Source organism: Rhinolophus sinicus, linkage group LG09, assembly GCF_036562045.2.
Source record: "Rhinolophus sinicus isolate RSC01 linkage group LG09, ASM3656204v1, whole genome shotgun sequence".
NCBI lineage: Eukaryota > Metazoa > Chordata > Mammalia > Chiroptera > Rhinolophidae > Rhinolophus > Rhinolophus sinicus.
The window spans coordinates 60419940-60435435 of NC_133758.1; the positions used below are offsets into that span (position 1 = coordinate 60419940).

The 15496-nt window shown below is 39.4% G+C and overlaps 1 protein-coding gene across 1 annotated transcript in view; it reads right to left on the reverse strand.

The window, feature by feature from the left end:
• HECW1 (HECT, C2 and WW domain containing E3 ubiquitin protein ligase 1) overlaps positions 1 to 15496 on the reverse strand; it is a 507225-nt gene that overhangs the window by 228318 nt on the left and 263411 nt on the right. Inside the window, exon 2 of the mRNA XM_074339744.1 lies at positions 12337 to 12661. Within this exon, the coding sequence (XP_074195845.1) occupies positions 12337 to 12661 (325 nt within the window). The remainder of the gene's footprint in view (positions 1 to 12336; positions 12662 to 15496) is intronic.

Sequence of the window (15496 nt, forward strand, 5' to 3'; positions counted from 1 at the left end):
GGGCTAATATCCAAAATATACAAGGAACTCATGCAACTCAACAACAAAAAAACAAACAACCCAATTGAAAAATGGGCAGAGGACCTGAAGAGACATTTCTCCAAAAAGGACATACAAATGGCAAATAGACATATGAAGAAATGCTCAACATCACTAATCATCAGTGAGATGCAAATAAAAACCGCAATGAGATATCACCTCATCCCAGTCAGAATGGCTATCATCAACAAGACAAATAGTAACAAGTGTTGGAGAGGCCCTGGAGAAAAAGGAACCCTCATACACTGTTGGTGGGAATGCAGACTGGTGCAGCAGCTATGGAAGGCAGTGTGGACATTCCTTAAAAAATTATGAATAGAATTACCGTATGACCCAGCAATCCCTCTCCGGGGTATCTACCCAAAAAATCTGAAAACATTTATCCATAAAGACACGTGTGCTCCAAAGTTCATTGCAGCTTTATTTACGGTGGTCAAGACATAGAAACAACCAAAATGTCCTTCGATAGATGAATGGATAAAGAAGTTGTGGTATATATACACAATGGAATACTATTTGGCGGTAAGAAAAGATGAAATAGGACCATTTGTGACAACATGAATGGATCTTGAGATTATAATGCTAAGCGAAATAAGCCAGTTAGAAAAAGCGGAGAACCATATGATTTCACTGATATGTGGTATATAAACCAAAAACAACAAAAGAACAAGACAAACAAATAAGAACCAAAAACTCATAGACACAGACAATAGTTTAGTGGTTACCAGAGGGTAAGGGGGGTGGGGGGTAGGAGATGAGGGTAAAAGGGATCAAATATATGGTGATGGAAGGAGAACTGACTCTGGGTGGTGAACACACAATGTGATTTATAGATAATGTAATACAGAATTGTACACCTGAAATCTATGTACCTTTACTAACAATTGTCACGCCAATAAACTTTAATTAGAAAAGAAAAAATAATAGAATCCAAGGACAGATAAAGAGCTTCCCAGACAAGAACAAGCTAAGGGAGTTCATCACCACCAAATCCGTATTACAACGAATATTAGAGGGACTTATTTAAGATAGGAAAAAAGAAAAAAACAAGAACAAAACCACATCTTCCTTTGTTACATGTGCCTCCCCACATCCCTAAATCTGGAACTTTCCTATTAATTATGTTATCTGAATTACTACATTAAAAAAATATGTACTTTATCTTTTTAAAAAAATTTTTAATTAAAGTGCATTGGGATGACAATTGACTCTGGGTGGTGAACACGCGGTGTGATATACAGATGATGTATTGCAGAGTTGTGCACCTGAAACCTGTGTAGCTTTACTAACAATTGCACTTTATTTCTTATGTTCAAGGCTCATCACTTACATGATAGATCACGGCCCGGGCTTCTGCAGGCCAGAATATTCAATACAGAGCAGGGAAACTCAAGCTGGAGAAAAAACAATGACTACAGGTGACAGAGAATGGACCCTGGGGTATTGATGCAGCTCCAGCCAGCACAGCAGTGAGTCAGACACAAAAGCAGAAAGTTGAATGGTACTTGCTAGGGGCTAATGGGAGAGGAGATGGAGAGTTGTTTTTCAAGGGGTTTAAAATTTCAGTTTTGTAAGATGATCTGCTATACAATATGGTGCCTATATTTAACTGCTCTATTGTGCAATTAAAAATTTAAGAGGCTTAAATCTCACATTAAGTATTGTTACAATAATGGTAATAGCAACAATAACAGCAATAATAACAATGCAAAAAAAAAATAAACCACATCAAAACTATGAATAATAAAATGGCAATAATTACGTATTTATCAACAATTACTTTAAAAGTAAATTAATTAAATGGTCCAAGTTCCAAGCAAAAGATAGGATGGCTGAATGGATAAGAAAAACAAGACCCTTACATATGCTGCCTGCAAGAGACTCACTTCAGATTGAAAGACACACACAGATTGAAAGTAAAGGGATGGGGAAAAGACATTTCATGAAAATGGAAATGAAAGAAAAGCTGGCGTAGCAATACTTAAGTCAAATAAAATAGATTTTGAAACAAGGCTATAACAACAGAGAAAGAAGGACCCAGTAATCTGACTTCTGAGTATTTATCTGAAAAAAACCCAACATGCTACTTTGAAACAATGTATCCATCCATATGTTCATTGCAGCATGTTTACAATGGCCAAGATGTGGAGGCAGTCTGGGTGTCCATCAATGGATGAATGGATGAAGAGGACGTGGTACATATATATAATAGAATATTGCTCGGCCATGGAAGGGAATGGGTTATTGCCATCTGTTTGTGCATGGATGGACCTGTAGGGTATTGTGCTGAGTGGAGTATGTCAGACAGAGAAAGACAGATGCAATGTGATTTTGCTTATATGTGGAATCTAAGAAACAAAATAAATAAACAAACAAAACAGAAACAAGCTCATAGATACAGAGAACATTTTGATGGTTGCCAGGTAGAAGGGGTGTTGGGAATGGGTAAAAAAGGGGAAGGGATTAAGAAATACAAATTGGTTGTTACAAAGTAGTCATGGGAATGTAGGGTATAGCATAAGGAATATAGTCAATAGTACTTTAATAACTATGTATGGTGTCAGATGGGTACTAGATTTGTTGGGGTGATAGATGGGAGGGGGTTGGGGGCAGGGTGATAAAGGTGAAGGGATTAAGAAGTACAAATTCGTAGTCACAAAATAGTCATGGGGATGTAAAGTTCAGCATATGTAATATAGTCAGTAATATACTAATAACTACGTAGGGTGCCAGGTGGGTGCTAGACTAGTCAGGGGATCACTTCTTAAATTATATAAATGTCTAATCTACTACGCTGTACACCTGAAATTAATATAAAATAATATTGAATGTCATTTGTAATTGAAAAATTTAAAAAGGAGTGAAAAAGGTGAGAAGGAATAAGAGGTTCAAATTCCCAGGTATAAAACAACAGGTCACAGGGATGTAATGTACAGCATGGGGAATATAGTCAATAATATTGTGATATTGTTGTGATAGCAAGGCATGGTGTCAGATGTTTGCTGTACTTATCATGGTGATCACTTCTTTAGGTATACAAATGTTGAATAACTATGGTGTGCACCTGAAACTAATATAATATTGTGTGTTAGCTATATTTTAATAAAAATCTTTTAAAAGGACACAATTTATTGATCAGCAGGCAGTAAACAAACATCTCATCAACTCTGCTCAATGATCCTGAGAAGAACGTTATATTTATTTGGAGATAAGGAACCCGGAGTTCTGATGACAGTACCTGGCTGAGGCCAGACAGCAGAGCAGTGGCAGAGTATGATTCTAAGGTGGGTTAAACTGTAACTGAAACCGCATGATCTTTCCCCATTCTACGCTGCCAGGATAGAGAACCCTTCATCACTCTCATCTAGTTGATGAACCACTCCATGAATTAGGGCAACCAAATGCAATTTCATAATTATAATAACGATAAAACTAATGTTATTTTGTCATTACTAGGTTCCTGGCTAGGACAGCATTAATGACTTGGTGACAGTGTCAGTGAGTGTGGCCACACATCCCCCTCTATGTATTTCACTCTCTATGGCAGAACAAAAGTAGTGTTTGCCTACAGAGTTCTACAGGTCAGAGCTGAAAGTGTCAAAAAGTGGCCTCACGTAAACATTTAGTTGTCCACTGACGTGGCATGGCCCATACCTGATGTTGCACTGGAATGTGCCAAGGTGTTCTGGTCATCAGTATGGGGTCTGCCACCGGGGTAGGTAGCTGTGTGGTCTTGGGAGCCACTGAACTGGCATTTCCTCAATTGTGAAATAATGGATTCGATGAAATCACCACCTCTAAAATTTTAAGCCTAGCTCTATGATCTGATTTTGGCAAGGCACTGCAAATCTGGGAGACAAGTTTCCTACACATTATGAAATTTTAAGATTCACAGATAATTTTGCATTGGGAAATTACTTTTGAAATGTTATGCCACCAAAAGTGTTGTCATTTTGCATTAAATAACTCTACAGTTATCTATGTGCAGCCACTATGGGAAAAGGAAACTGTCAAATAAGATTATAAGATGATGAGCTGTGTTAACTTCTGTCTCAGTCAAAATGTCATGTTAACACCAGATTTTATTCATTCCTGGAGTTCCATGATACTTCATATTGCTGACTGCCCTTCCTTCCTTTTTTTTTTTTTTTTTTTTTTTAACTTTATTTTATTAAATTTATTGGGGTGACAATTGTTAGTAAAATTACATAGATTTCAGGTGTATAATTCTGTATTACATCATCTATAAATCCCATTGTGTGCTCATCACCCAGAGTCAGTTCTCCTTCCATCACCATATATTCGATCCCCCTTACCCTCATCTCCCACCCCCCACCCCCCGCCCCTCTTACCCTCTGGCAACCACTAAACTATTGTCTGTGTCTATGAGTTTCTGTTTCTCATTTGTTTGTCTTGTTCTTTTGTTGTTTTTGGTTTATATACCACATATCAGTGAAATCACATGGTACTCTGCTTTTTCTCTCTGACTTGTTTCGCTCAGCATTACTCTCTCAAGATCCATCCATGTTGTCACAAATGTTCCTATATCATCTTTTCTTACTGCCGAATAGTATTCCATTGTGTATATATACCACAACTTCTTTATCCATTCATCTATCGAAGGACATTTTGGTTGTTTCCATGTCTTGGCCACCGTAAACAAAGCTGCAATGAACATTGCAGCACACGTGTCTTTATCTCTAAATGTTTTCAGATTTTTGGGTAGATACCCAGGAGAGGGATTGCTGGGTCATATGGCAATTCTATTCATAATTCTTTGAGGAACCTCCACACTGCCTTCCATAACGGCTGCACCAGTCTGCATTCCCACCAACAGTGTATGAGGGTTCCTTTTTCTCCACAGCCTCTCCAACATTTGTTATTATTTGTCTTGTTGATGATAGCCATTCTGACTGGGGTGAGGTGATATCTCATTGTGGTTTTGATTTGCATTTCTCTGATGATTAGTGATGTTGAGCATTTTTCATATGTCTATTTGCCATTTGTATGTCCTCTTTGGAGAAATGTCTCTTCAAGTCCTCTGCCCATTTTTCAATTGGGTTGTTTGTTTTTTGTTGTTGAGTTGCATGAGTTCCTTGTATATTCTGGATACTAGCCCCTTATCGGAGGCACTGTTTGCAAAAATCTTCTCCCATTCAGTTGGTGGCCTCTTTATTTTGTCAATGGTTTCTTTTGCTGTGCAGAAGCTTTTAAGTTTCATATAGTCCCATTCGTTTATTTTAGCTTTTACTTCCATTGCCTTTGGAGTCAAGTTCATAAAATGCTCTTTGAACCCAAGGTCCATAAGTTTAGTACCTATGTTTTCTTCTATGCAGTTTATTGTGTCAGGTCTTATGCTTAAGTCTTTGATCCATTTTGAATTAACTTTGGTACATGGTGACAAATAGCAGTCCAGTTTCATTCTTTTGCACGTGGCTATCCAATTCTCCCAGCACCATTTATTGAAGAGGCTGTCTTTGCTCCATTGTATGTTTTAGCTTCTTTGTCAAAAATTATCTGTCCATATTTATGTGGTTTTATTTCTGGGTTCTCAATTCTATTCCATTGGTCTATGTGTCTGTTTTTCTGCCAATACCATGCTGTTTTGATTATTGTAGCCCTGTAGTACAAGCCAAAGTCAGGAAGTGTGATACCTCCATTATTGTTCTTTTTCTTAAGATTGCTTTGGCTATTCGGGGTCTTTTGTGGTTCCAAACAAATCTGATGATTTTTTTGTTCTATTTCTTTAAAATATGCCATTGGGATTTTGATGGGGATTGCATTGAATCTGTATATTGCTTTGGGTAATATGGCCATTTTAACTATGTTGATTCTTCCAATCCATGAGCACGGAATGTCTTTCCATTTCTTTGTGTCTTCTTCAATTTCTTTCAAAAATGTCTTATAGTTTTCAGCATATAGGTCTTTCACATCCTTGGTTAAGTTTATTCCTAGGTATTTTATTCTTTTTGCTGCAATTGCAAAAGGAATTGTTTTTTGTATTTCTTTTTCTGAGATTTCATTGTTAGTATATAGGAAGGCAATGGACTTTTGTGCGTTGATTTTGTAGCCGCAACTTTACTGTATTCGTTGATTGTTTCTAATAGCTTTTTGGTGGAGTCTTTAGGGTTTTCTATATATAGCATCATGTCATCTGCAAAGAGTGATAATTTAACTTCTTCATTCCCAATTTGATGCCTTTTATTTCTTTCTCTTGCCTGATTGCTCTGGCAAGGACTTCCAACACTATGTTGAAAAGCAGAGGTGATAGGGGACATCCCTGTCGTGTTCCTGAACGTAGAGCAAAGGGCTTCAGTTTTTCTCCATTAATTATGAGATTAGCAGAGGGCTTGTCATATATGGCCTTTATTATGTTAAGGTATTTTCCTTCTATACCCATTTTATTAAGTGTTTTAATCATAAATGGATGTTGTATCTTGTCAAATGCTTTTTCTGCATCAATTGATATAATCATATGATTTTTGTCCTTTATTTTGTTTATGTGATGTATCACATTAATGGATTTTTGTATGTTGAACCATCCTTGTGCCCCAGGGATGAACCCCACTTGGTCGTGATGAATAATCCTTTTAATGCATTGTTGTATTCGATTTGCTAGAATTTTATTTAGGATTTTTGCATCGGTATTCATTAGAGATATTGGTCTGTAGTTTTCTTTTTTTGTGCTGTCCTTACCAGGTTTTGGTATCAGGGTAATGTTGGCCTCATAAAATGAGTTAGGGAGTACTGTCTCTTCTTCAATTTTTTGGAAGAGTTTGTGCAGAATTGGTATTAGATCCTCTTTGAAGGTTTGGTAGAATTCACTAGTGAAGCCATCTGGTCCCGGACTTTTGCTTTTGGGAAGGTTTTGGATGACTGATTCAATTTTGTTACTGGTGATCGGTCTGTTTAGATTTTCCAGTTCTTCATGGTTCAGCCTTGGAAGGCTATATGTTTCTAAGAACTTGTCCATTTCTTCTAGGTTGTTGAATTTGGTGGCATATAGTCCTTCATAGTATTCTTGGATGATCCTTTGTATTTCTGTGGTGTCCGTGATAACTTCCCCTTTTACGTTTCTGATTTTGTTAATCAGTGTCTTCTCTCTTTTTATCTTAGTAAGTCTAGCCAAGGGTTTGTCAATTTTGTTAATCTTTTCAAAGAACCAGCTCTTTTTCATATTAATTTTTTCTATTGTCTTTTTGTTCTCTATTTCATTTAGTTCTGCTCTAATTTTTGTTATTTCCTTTCTTCTGCTGACCTTGGGTTTTACTTGTTCTTCTTTTTCTAGTTCTTTAAGGTGTAACATGAGGTTATTTATTTGGGAGTTTTCTTGTTTCTTGAGATAGGCCTGTAATGAGATAAATTTCCCTCTTAAAACTGCTTTCGCTGCATCCCAAAAATTTTGGTAGGATGTATTTTCATTGTCATTTGTTTCTATGTATCTTTTGATCTCTCCTCTAATTTCTTCTTTGACCCAGTCCTTCTTTAAAAGTATGTTGTTTAATCTCCATGTATTTGTGTTTTTTCCCCCTTTCTTTTTACAGTTGATATCCAATTTCAAAGCCTTGTGATCAGAGAATATGCATGGTATGATTTCAATCTTCTTAAATTTGTTGAGACTGATTTTATGTCCCAATATATGGTCTATCCTTGAGAATGTTCCATGTACACTAGAAAAGAATGTATAGTCTGATGTTTTAGGATGAAGTGCTCTATAAATGTCAATTATGTCCATTTCATCTAATGTGTCATTTAGGGCTACTATTTCGTTATTTATTTTCTGTTTGGATGATCTATCCATAGCTGTCAATGATGTATTTAAGTCCCCTAGTATAATTGTGTTTTGGTCAATTTCTCCCTTTAGTTCTGTTAGTAGTTGCTTGGTGTATTTCGGTGCTCCCTGATTGGGGGCATAAATATTGATGACTGTTATGTCTTCTTGTTGTACAGTCCCTTCACCATTATGAAATGTCCATCTTTGTCTCTTGTTATCTTTTTCACCTTGAAGTCTGTTTCATCTGATATCATTATGGCTACACCTGATTTTCTCTGGGTACCATTTGCTTGGAGTGTCAATTTCCACCCTTTCACTTTGAGTCTATGCTTGTCCTTGTAGCTGAGATGTGTCTCTTGGAGACAGCATATGGTTGGGTTTAGTTTTTTGATCCAATCTGCTACTCTGTGCCTTTTTATTGGTGAGTTCAGTCCATTTACATTTAGGGTGATTATTGATATGTGAGGATTTCCTGTCATTCTATCTTTAGTTTTCTGGTAAGGCTGTGTCTCCATTGTTTCTTTGCCTTTTGTTGTTGTCTATTATTTCTGTGTGGTGGTATTCTATGATGTTTCCTCTGTTTCTTCTTTTATTTCAGTATATATTTCAATTCTGGATTTATTTTGAGTGGTTACCCTTAAGTTTATGTAAAAGAAAGTTTGATATTTAGAGTATTCCATTTTCTTCAGCACGCTTACTTTCTCCATTCCCATATTCCGGTTCAGGCCTTTACTCTCCCCTTTTTGAGTTGTGATTGCCACAAATTGTCCCTGTTGATGGTGGTCGAATAGCCTCCTTTAGTATTTCTTGTAGTGCAGGTCAGGTATTAGAAAATTCCCTCAGCTTCTGTATGTCTGGAAAGGTCTTTATTCCTCCTTCATATCTAAAGGATATCTTTGCTGGATATATTATTCTTGGCTCATGGTTTCTCTCTTTCAATAGTTTGAATATTTGGTTCCACTCCTCCTGGCTTGTAGAGTTTCTGCTGAAAAATCTGATGATAATCTAATGGGCTTTCCTTTGTAAGTTACCGCCTTCTTTTCCCTGGCTGCCTTGAGGATTCTTTCTTTGTCGTTGATTTTAGACAGCTTCAATACAATGTGCCTTGGAGAAGGTCTGTTGGGATTGAGGTAACTAGGTGTTCTATTTGCTTCTTGGATTCGAGGGTCCAGTTCTGTCCACAAATTTGGGAAGTTCTCATCGACAATTTGTTTGAATATATTCTCTGTTCCTTCTCTCTTTCTTCTCCTTCTGGTATGCCCATTATTCTTATATTGCTCTTTCTGATGGAGTCAGAAAGTTCTTGTAGAGTTCTTTCATTTCTTTTAAGTCTCAAGTCTCTTTCTTCTTCTATTTGTGTCATTTCCAGGTTTCTATCTTCGATGTCACTGATTCTTTGCTCCATCTGGTCAACTCTACTACTTAAGCTGGTTATTTCATTCTTAATTTCTTCTATTGAGTTCTTAATCTCCAGAAATTCTATTTGGTTCTTTTTTAAGATTTCAATCTCTTTCGTAAAATGCTCATGCTGTTCTTTGATTGAGTTTCTGAGTTCCTTTAACTGCCTATCTGTGTTTTCTTGTATCTCGTTGAGTTTTTTCAGAACTGCAATCTTGAATTCTCTGTCATTTAAGTCACATATTTCTGTATCTTTAAGTGCCTTTTCTGGAGATTTTTCACTTTCTTTCTGAGCTGTCTTGTTGCCTTGGTTATTCATGGCGATTACTGGTTTACTATTTCTCTTCCTAGACATCTACAGGAATGACTTCTGCAACAGATTGATAGAAAGCGGTCTTTCTTTTGTTTGCCAGTACTTGTTGGTAGAATGTTTTATTATTTCTCCAACTACAACTTATTTTTCTTCTCCCACACAGTAGTGCTATGTTTTCTCTGCACTATTCCAACTTCTCACACAGTGGGGGGATTCCCTGGGAGACGGGCTTCTCCTCTGTTGATAGTTCGTCTAAGTCACAGGGCGCAGTGTCCCGGTGGGTATGCGGAGAGCTTTTGATGTTCCAAAGCTCTTCCAGCTCCTGAGTCAGAGCCCGTATTTTTCAGCAGTTCTGTTTACTCCTGCAGGGATCCACCCAGATAGGTGGGGTCAGGGGCAGGGTGAGTTGTGAGAGGTGGCCCAGAGCAATGGCGGCGACCACCACCACAGCCGGTCCTGCTTCCACAGCTCTCCCCCCTTTGCTGGAACTAGTTGGGCTGTGAATTTGTGTTTGCGGTCCACAATTCTCAAAACAGCAAATTTTCTGTTGTTTTGATCTGACACTGCTACTGTTTCACTTCTAGCACCGGGCAGGTGGGGGCGGGACGAGCTCTGGGAGGGGAGGGAGGGGGCGGCTAGTCTCAGTGCCTAAGGCTCCGTTCTCTGCTCGGCAGTGCGGGCTTAAACCACCGTTTTCAGCCTTTTTCCCTCAGTCTTTTCTCTGAGGTCTCTGCCGTGAGCGTTGGGTTCAGCCGTGTTATATGCTGTCCCCTCAGCCCTGTGGAGCCCTGGCGGAGCCCTAGCAGTCCGAGTTCTTCCCTCTCCCGCAGCTGCGGTAGTTCCCGGGAAGCAGCGAGCTCGGCGCACTGAGCTAGGTCTGCGTCCTGCGCCCGCGGGGCTCCGTCTCCGCGCACTTCTCCCTTTCCTCCTCCCTCCACTCGCGCGAATCTCCCACCTGTAGGTGATTTCAGTCAGTAGTGGGCCTCTTCGTCTTGCCTGTCTGCTGTGCAGGGAGTTCTTTGTGGAGTTTTTGTTGTTCGATTCTTCGTATATTCCAGGGGAGCTTTACAGAGGCTCACCTCACGCCGCCATTTTTCCCCATCTCTTCCTTCTTCTCTTGTCTTCTGTGATTTGGGCTCCTAGTTTTTGTCCCACCTCTCCTGCATCCTGCATCTCCTTTTTGAGTTCCTCCTCCTCTGCCTCTCTCTTTGACAGGGGCTTTCTGGTGCTCTTACTACATGCAATCCACACGTGACCTTATCTACTTTCAGGGTGCCAATCACCGAAGTCTGCACCCCAGCGTGGATCTAGGGCTGAGCTCCAGAGTCATCCATTCCCTCAGCATAGATGAATGTCCCTCAGGTGCCCACCTCCCTCCTCCCCGTGTTCCTCTTCTAGCTGTTCCCTGACCTGGGGAATGAATGGCCTTGACACTCACCACTGCAGGAATGTACAGCTGTGAAGAGCTGATTCAAAACTAGATCTCAGGCCAAAAACCTAATTGCCTAAGGTGCTAAACAAGTAACATTCATAATTAGAGTGGGACAGGTAGAAGGGGGATGATGGCAAAGCTGAAGGCTACAGGCCAGTCTAAAGGGCTGAGCTAATGCTTAACTCCAGCTAACTAGAGTCATGTAAAATTACAAACTCAGTCAGCCAAATTGTGAAGGAGGGTTGGAATTTGGATTTCAATGTGAAATCTCTGCATTTGTAAGTGTTGATAACTAATCAAATTTAAAACAATATGAACCAAACAAAATATGCTTGGTGAGCTGTTATTTTGCAAGCTCTGTTCTAGATCGATGGTATCCAAACACTTTTATTCAAGAATTTTTTTAAAGCAAATTAAAGTTTTACCTGTTTGGAAATCCAATTCAGCTAGTGACCACTGTTTGTTTAAAAAAAAAATCTCAAAAATTATGTTTTTCCATCTTTATAATAACATATGTATTGTAAATACACTAAGCAGATTGATTACAAAACCTTCAAGAGAGCCAAAAATATTTCCCTGACAGCTAGTAAGTTAAAATTCCTTGTATTTTATCATAAAAACAGTCCCGGCTGTAACATATTCATAACAATCATTAGTTTTTGTGACATTCGATGATGTTAACTCTGGCATCGCATGTCTGAATGTGTGAATGTTTCATTGTACAGACTGAATACAGAAGTCCTGGCCTCTGTTGAACTTGATGCCTGCCTCTTGTGGCCCACCTTCACTTAACTGATTTGCAGTATAAATGCATCAATTTTCACCATACCTGATTCTATCATGTAAAGTAGATGAAACACGATTTTCATGTAACTTTATTTTCATAATTTCAAATTTGTGATATATATGTTCTCTAGCAGTCATTTCCTTTTAGTCACCATACTGCTCCCTGGCCTGTGGTGAGCTTGCGTTCTACTATCTACAGTGAAAGCAGTGATAAAAGCAGCAGGAATGTTGAAAGAGCAGGTGGAAAGAGGCCTATAATTATGTTGAAAACAGAAGTGAAATTAACTCCACATAGACGTGCAAATGGTAATGACGTTTGTGTTCAACCACACCTCACCCTACTGTCTCATGACTCTTTCAGTTGAGTAGAGCCTAGGGAAGCCTTAGTGTGTGGTCTTCAATGTTAGAATTTGGTGCATAACACATTCAATTGCAAATTGTGTGTTTTAATTAAGTTACAGCGTTTACTGAAATATTAAAGTATATATAAGAGTAAATTATGAACAATATTCTTGTTGAACTCCCCACTCCTGAGACAGTTGTACCTGCAGCACTCTGTCAACTCCCGGCCTGGCTAAGTGCTTTTCTACTCACCGATGAGATACATGCCGATCCAGTCTCCAGCATCCACTTCTTCCTTTATGTCCCAGTGGATCACCAGGTCCTGCGAGTGCCCTATGGAGTAATAGCAGCTGCTGACCATGAGCGTGGAGCGGCTGTCTGAGGTGACCAAGTCAGTGTCGCTAGTGGAGCGGGGGATAGTGACGGTGCCATGGGGGCCAGTCCTGATGGCCATGCTGTGGAACTGGCTGGGGTTGTAGCTGTGGCGGAGCGGCTCCTTGCAGCGGCGTCGGTTCTGGGAGTTTCTAGATGGAGATGCCATGGCAGCCAGGCCTAAAAACCTGTTCTGGTACAGATTCTGTGGAGGCAAACAGACAATCAGCAGGGGCGGAAGATGCCAGCCATACGGTCACCGTCTTTACAGGAAAGGAAGGATGTGCTGGGAGAAAGGAGCTGAGAGTGAGCAGCCCCCTAGGAAGATCTGAAACGCAAGAACGTCTTCCTCCAGAAACTCTTCCCCCAGAAACACGCTGTGGCTCAGGGTTCACACAGAGAAGGCAGGAAGGAAAATGTGAGGTCCTCAAGTGGCCATGTATTTGCAGCTCTACTGGAGCCCACCTCTCCCAGCTCCCTCCAGCCTGCTGGTATTAGAAAGCCTGCACCTTTGCAGACGGTCCGAAGGTGTGACTGCCCCCAGAGAAAGTGCCATCTCTTGAGTTCTCCAGAATCAATTCAATTGGATCCAATTTTATCCTTATTTAGGGTAAAAATGATGGGTATCATCACTAAGCATTTTAGTGATGCCCTGAATCAGAGGTGGTCCCTGCTGGATGAGGCAGTCGGTCCTCCTCCACTTACACTCTTTCACTCTACAGAATATCTCCGGTCCATCTGAAATTTCTATTATGGATCTCAGATATCCTAGCACCATTTAAGTACCACCATTTTCAACAAAAGCCAATCTCAGGAGATTGTGTCTCCCTTAGAGCCAATGTTATTGTACAAAACATGGTCTATGATGAGAATAAAAACTGCATTTTTTTTATTGTTTACAACATTGAGCACTTAAAATGAACTGAGCTGATGCAGAGCAATATCTTGATTGGTTTGGATACAGATTAGCTTTTAAGATATGGGGAAAGGCATCATGTAAAACCTATACAATGGATTCATTTTTAAAACAAGCAAGAGTGATTCTGACTTTATGTACACTAAAATTGGGATTTAGATGTACATTTTTGAAGTTCTTGGCTATAAAAGTCCACATTGTTCTACAACTAATAACACTTTCATTTTCAAGAAGAGATCAAGGCCTAAAAATGTGTTGAATCATGCAGTTTAGATCCCAGGGACTGTAACTTATTACACATATCAATCAAATGCAAGTTACTGAGTTTTTGTTTACAAACCATGAGGACCAGACCCCAGCACTATCTACTCTTTAGATTAATAAGTCTAGTTAGCAGTAATTTAGGCCTGTACTTTTTCCATCTTCCAAGACCAAGGCACTTGTAAAAAGTCCATTAACCTAATAAAGCCCAATGTTTTCATTCTGAGTTTCAGTCCTAATATCCTTTTTGTTCATTATTTGAGTTTCTTGTTAGGAATTCCTCTGGCCTCACTGGTGGTAACCATGGGATTCCTATATGCAGAAAAGCAAGACTTCAGAAAGTATCTCATATGGTACCGTATGTCTTATTTTTAAAAAAAATTCTTGTCACTGTGACAGTATGAAAACAGATGGACCGTGGTGTTGCCTGGAAACTAGAACACAGTAAAGTCTTGAGCTCAGGAAGCATGGACAGCCCACTCACCTCACAGTAGCCTGGCACTTCTGGGCAGTTTGGGGAAGATCTCAGTAACCTGACTACCTTACTGGACGATTTGTCCAAGGCCTTTGTAAAATCCCCCAAAAAATAAAGGCTGCTGTTAGAGCACATTACTTCAGTTTGCACATACTTTATGAGGAGTGATAATATCTTACAGTATTATTATGGAGATTAAAAGCTACTTGGAATTAAATGACACAGTCAAGCATATAATTATGAATTAGACCAAACCATATTCAAGTCACTACAGCAATAACCAGCTTCCAAGCTATGACTTCCTAGACAATTCACTTAATCTTTCTAGACCTCAGTTTCCCGATCTGTAAATGGGTTATTGTCAGAATTTAATGAGATAAGACAAATCAAGCTTTTAGCATAGTGAGTGCTCAATAAACAAAAATCTACTACTAAAATACTACTAGTACTGTTTTAGTAAGAAAGCCTCACTGAAATGTTGGTCCTGGGCAGTTGGCCAGGCTCACTCATTGGCCAAGGGTCCTCTCACATTATCCCCAGAGCCCTCACACTTAAGTTCATTCTGAAGTGAACTTATAAAGTGAACTTATGACTAGGCGCATCCTAGTCATGCGCCTCCACCCCCACTCCATGTTTCTTTACAAAATCGAAATTGCAAGCATTAAACAGTCTGGTGTATTTTTAATGGTGACCTGTAAACCATTTTTTTTTCTTTGCAGGGGGTCTCCCTTTATTTGTAAGGTTTGTGCTTGAGTAGGAAATTTTTGCATTGATGTTGAGAAGGATGAGAGACAAATTTTTATCCATATTGTCAGTCAGGGCCTCAGAAAAAATTAAAGCATGCTTTTCTTTTGTTGAAGATACTTCTGCTGTGGTATTTTTATCAGAATTCCCTGGAAACTGTCCAACTCTACTGAAACTATTTGTCAAATTACACCAGTGATCACTGGCCACATGGTCAAGGAAGACTTTTGTCAGTAATCACTAGATTGGAATAGTGACGTTTGCCTGGAATAAGAAGCGCAGCCTCAAAGCTGTTCCTTGATTCACACTCCCCCAGCCCCACTCTGTGTTTGCCCACATCCTGCCATTCATATTTGCAGGATTTGCATTTTGAGTTTATACTCTACCACCAACTCTGTTGTGACCTCCCTTTGACTCCTTTCTCTTTCCCAGGAGTGTGGGCCTTTCTGCTCCATGATCCCACAGGAGTCCTATTTCCCTGCAAGGACTTTTATTGTGCCATTGCCGTTGACCTGTCCATATTCATACCTAAGCTGTGAAGACCTCGAGGCCAGTGTTTTCTGCTCTTTCTACCCCCCTGGACCTGGCATGATCCTGGCATTAAAAAGACCCTCAAAATTTTAATATAATTTATTTTATTCAAT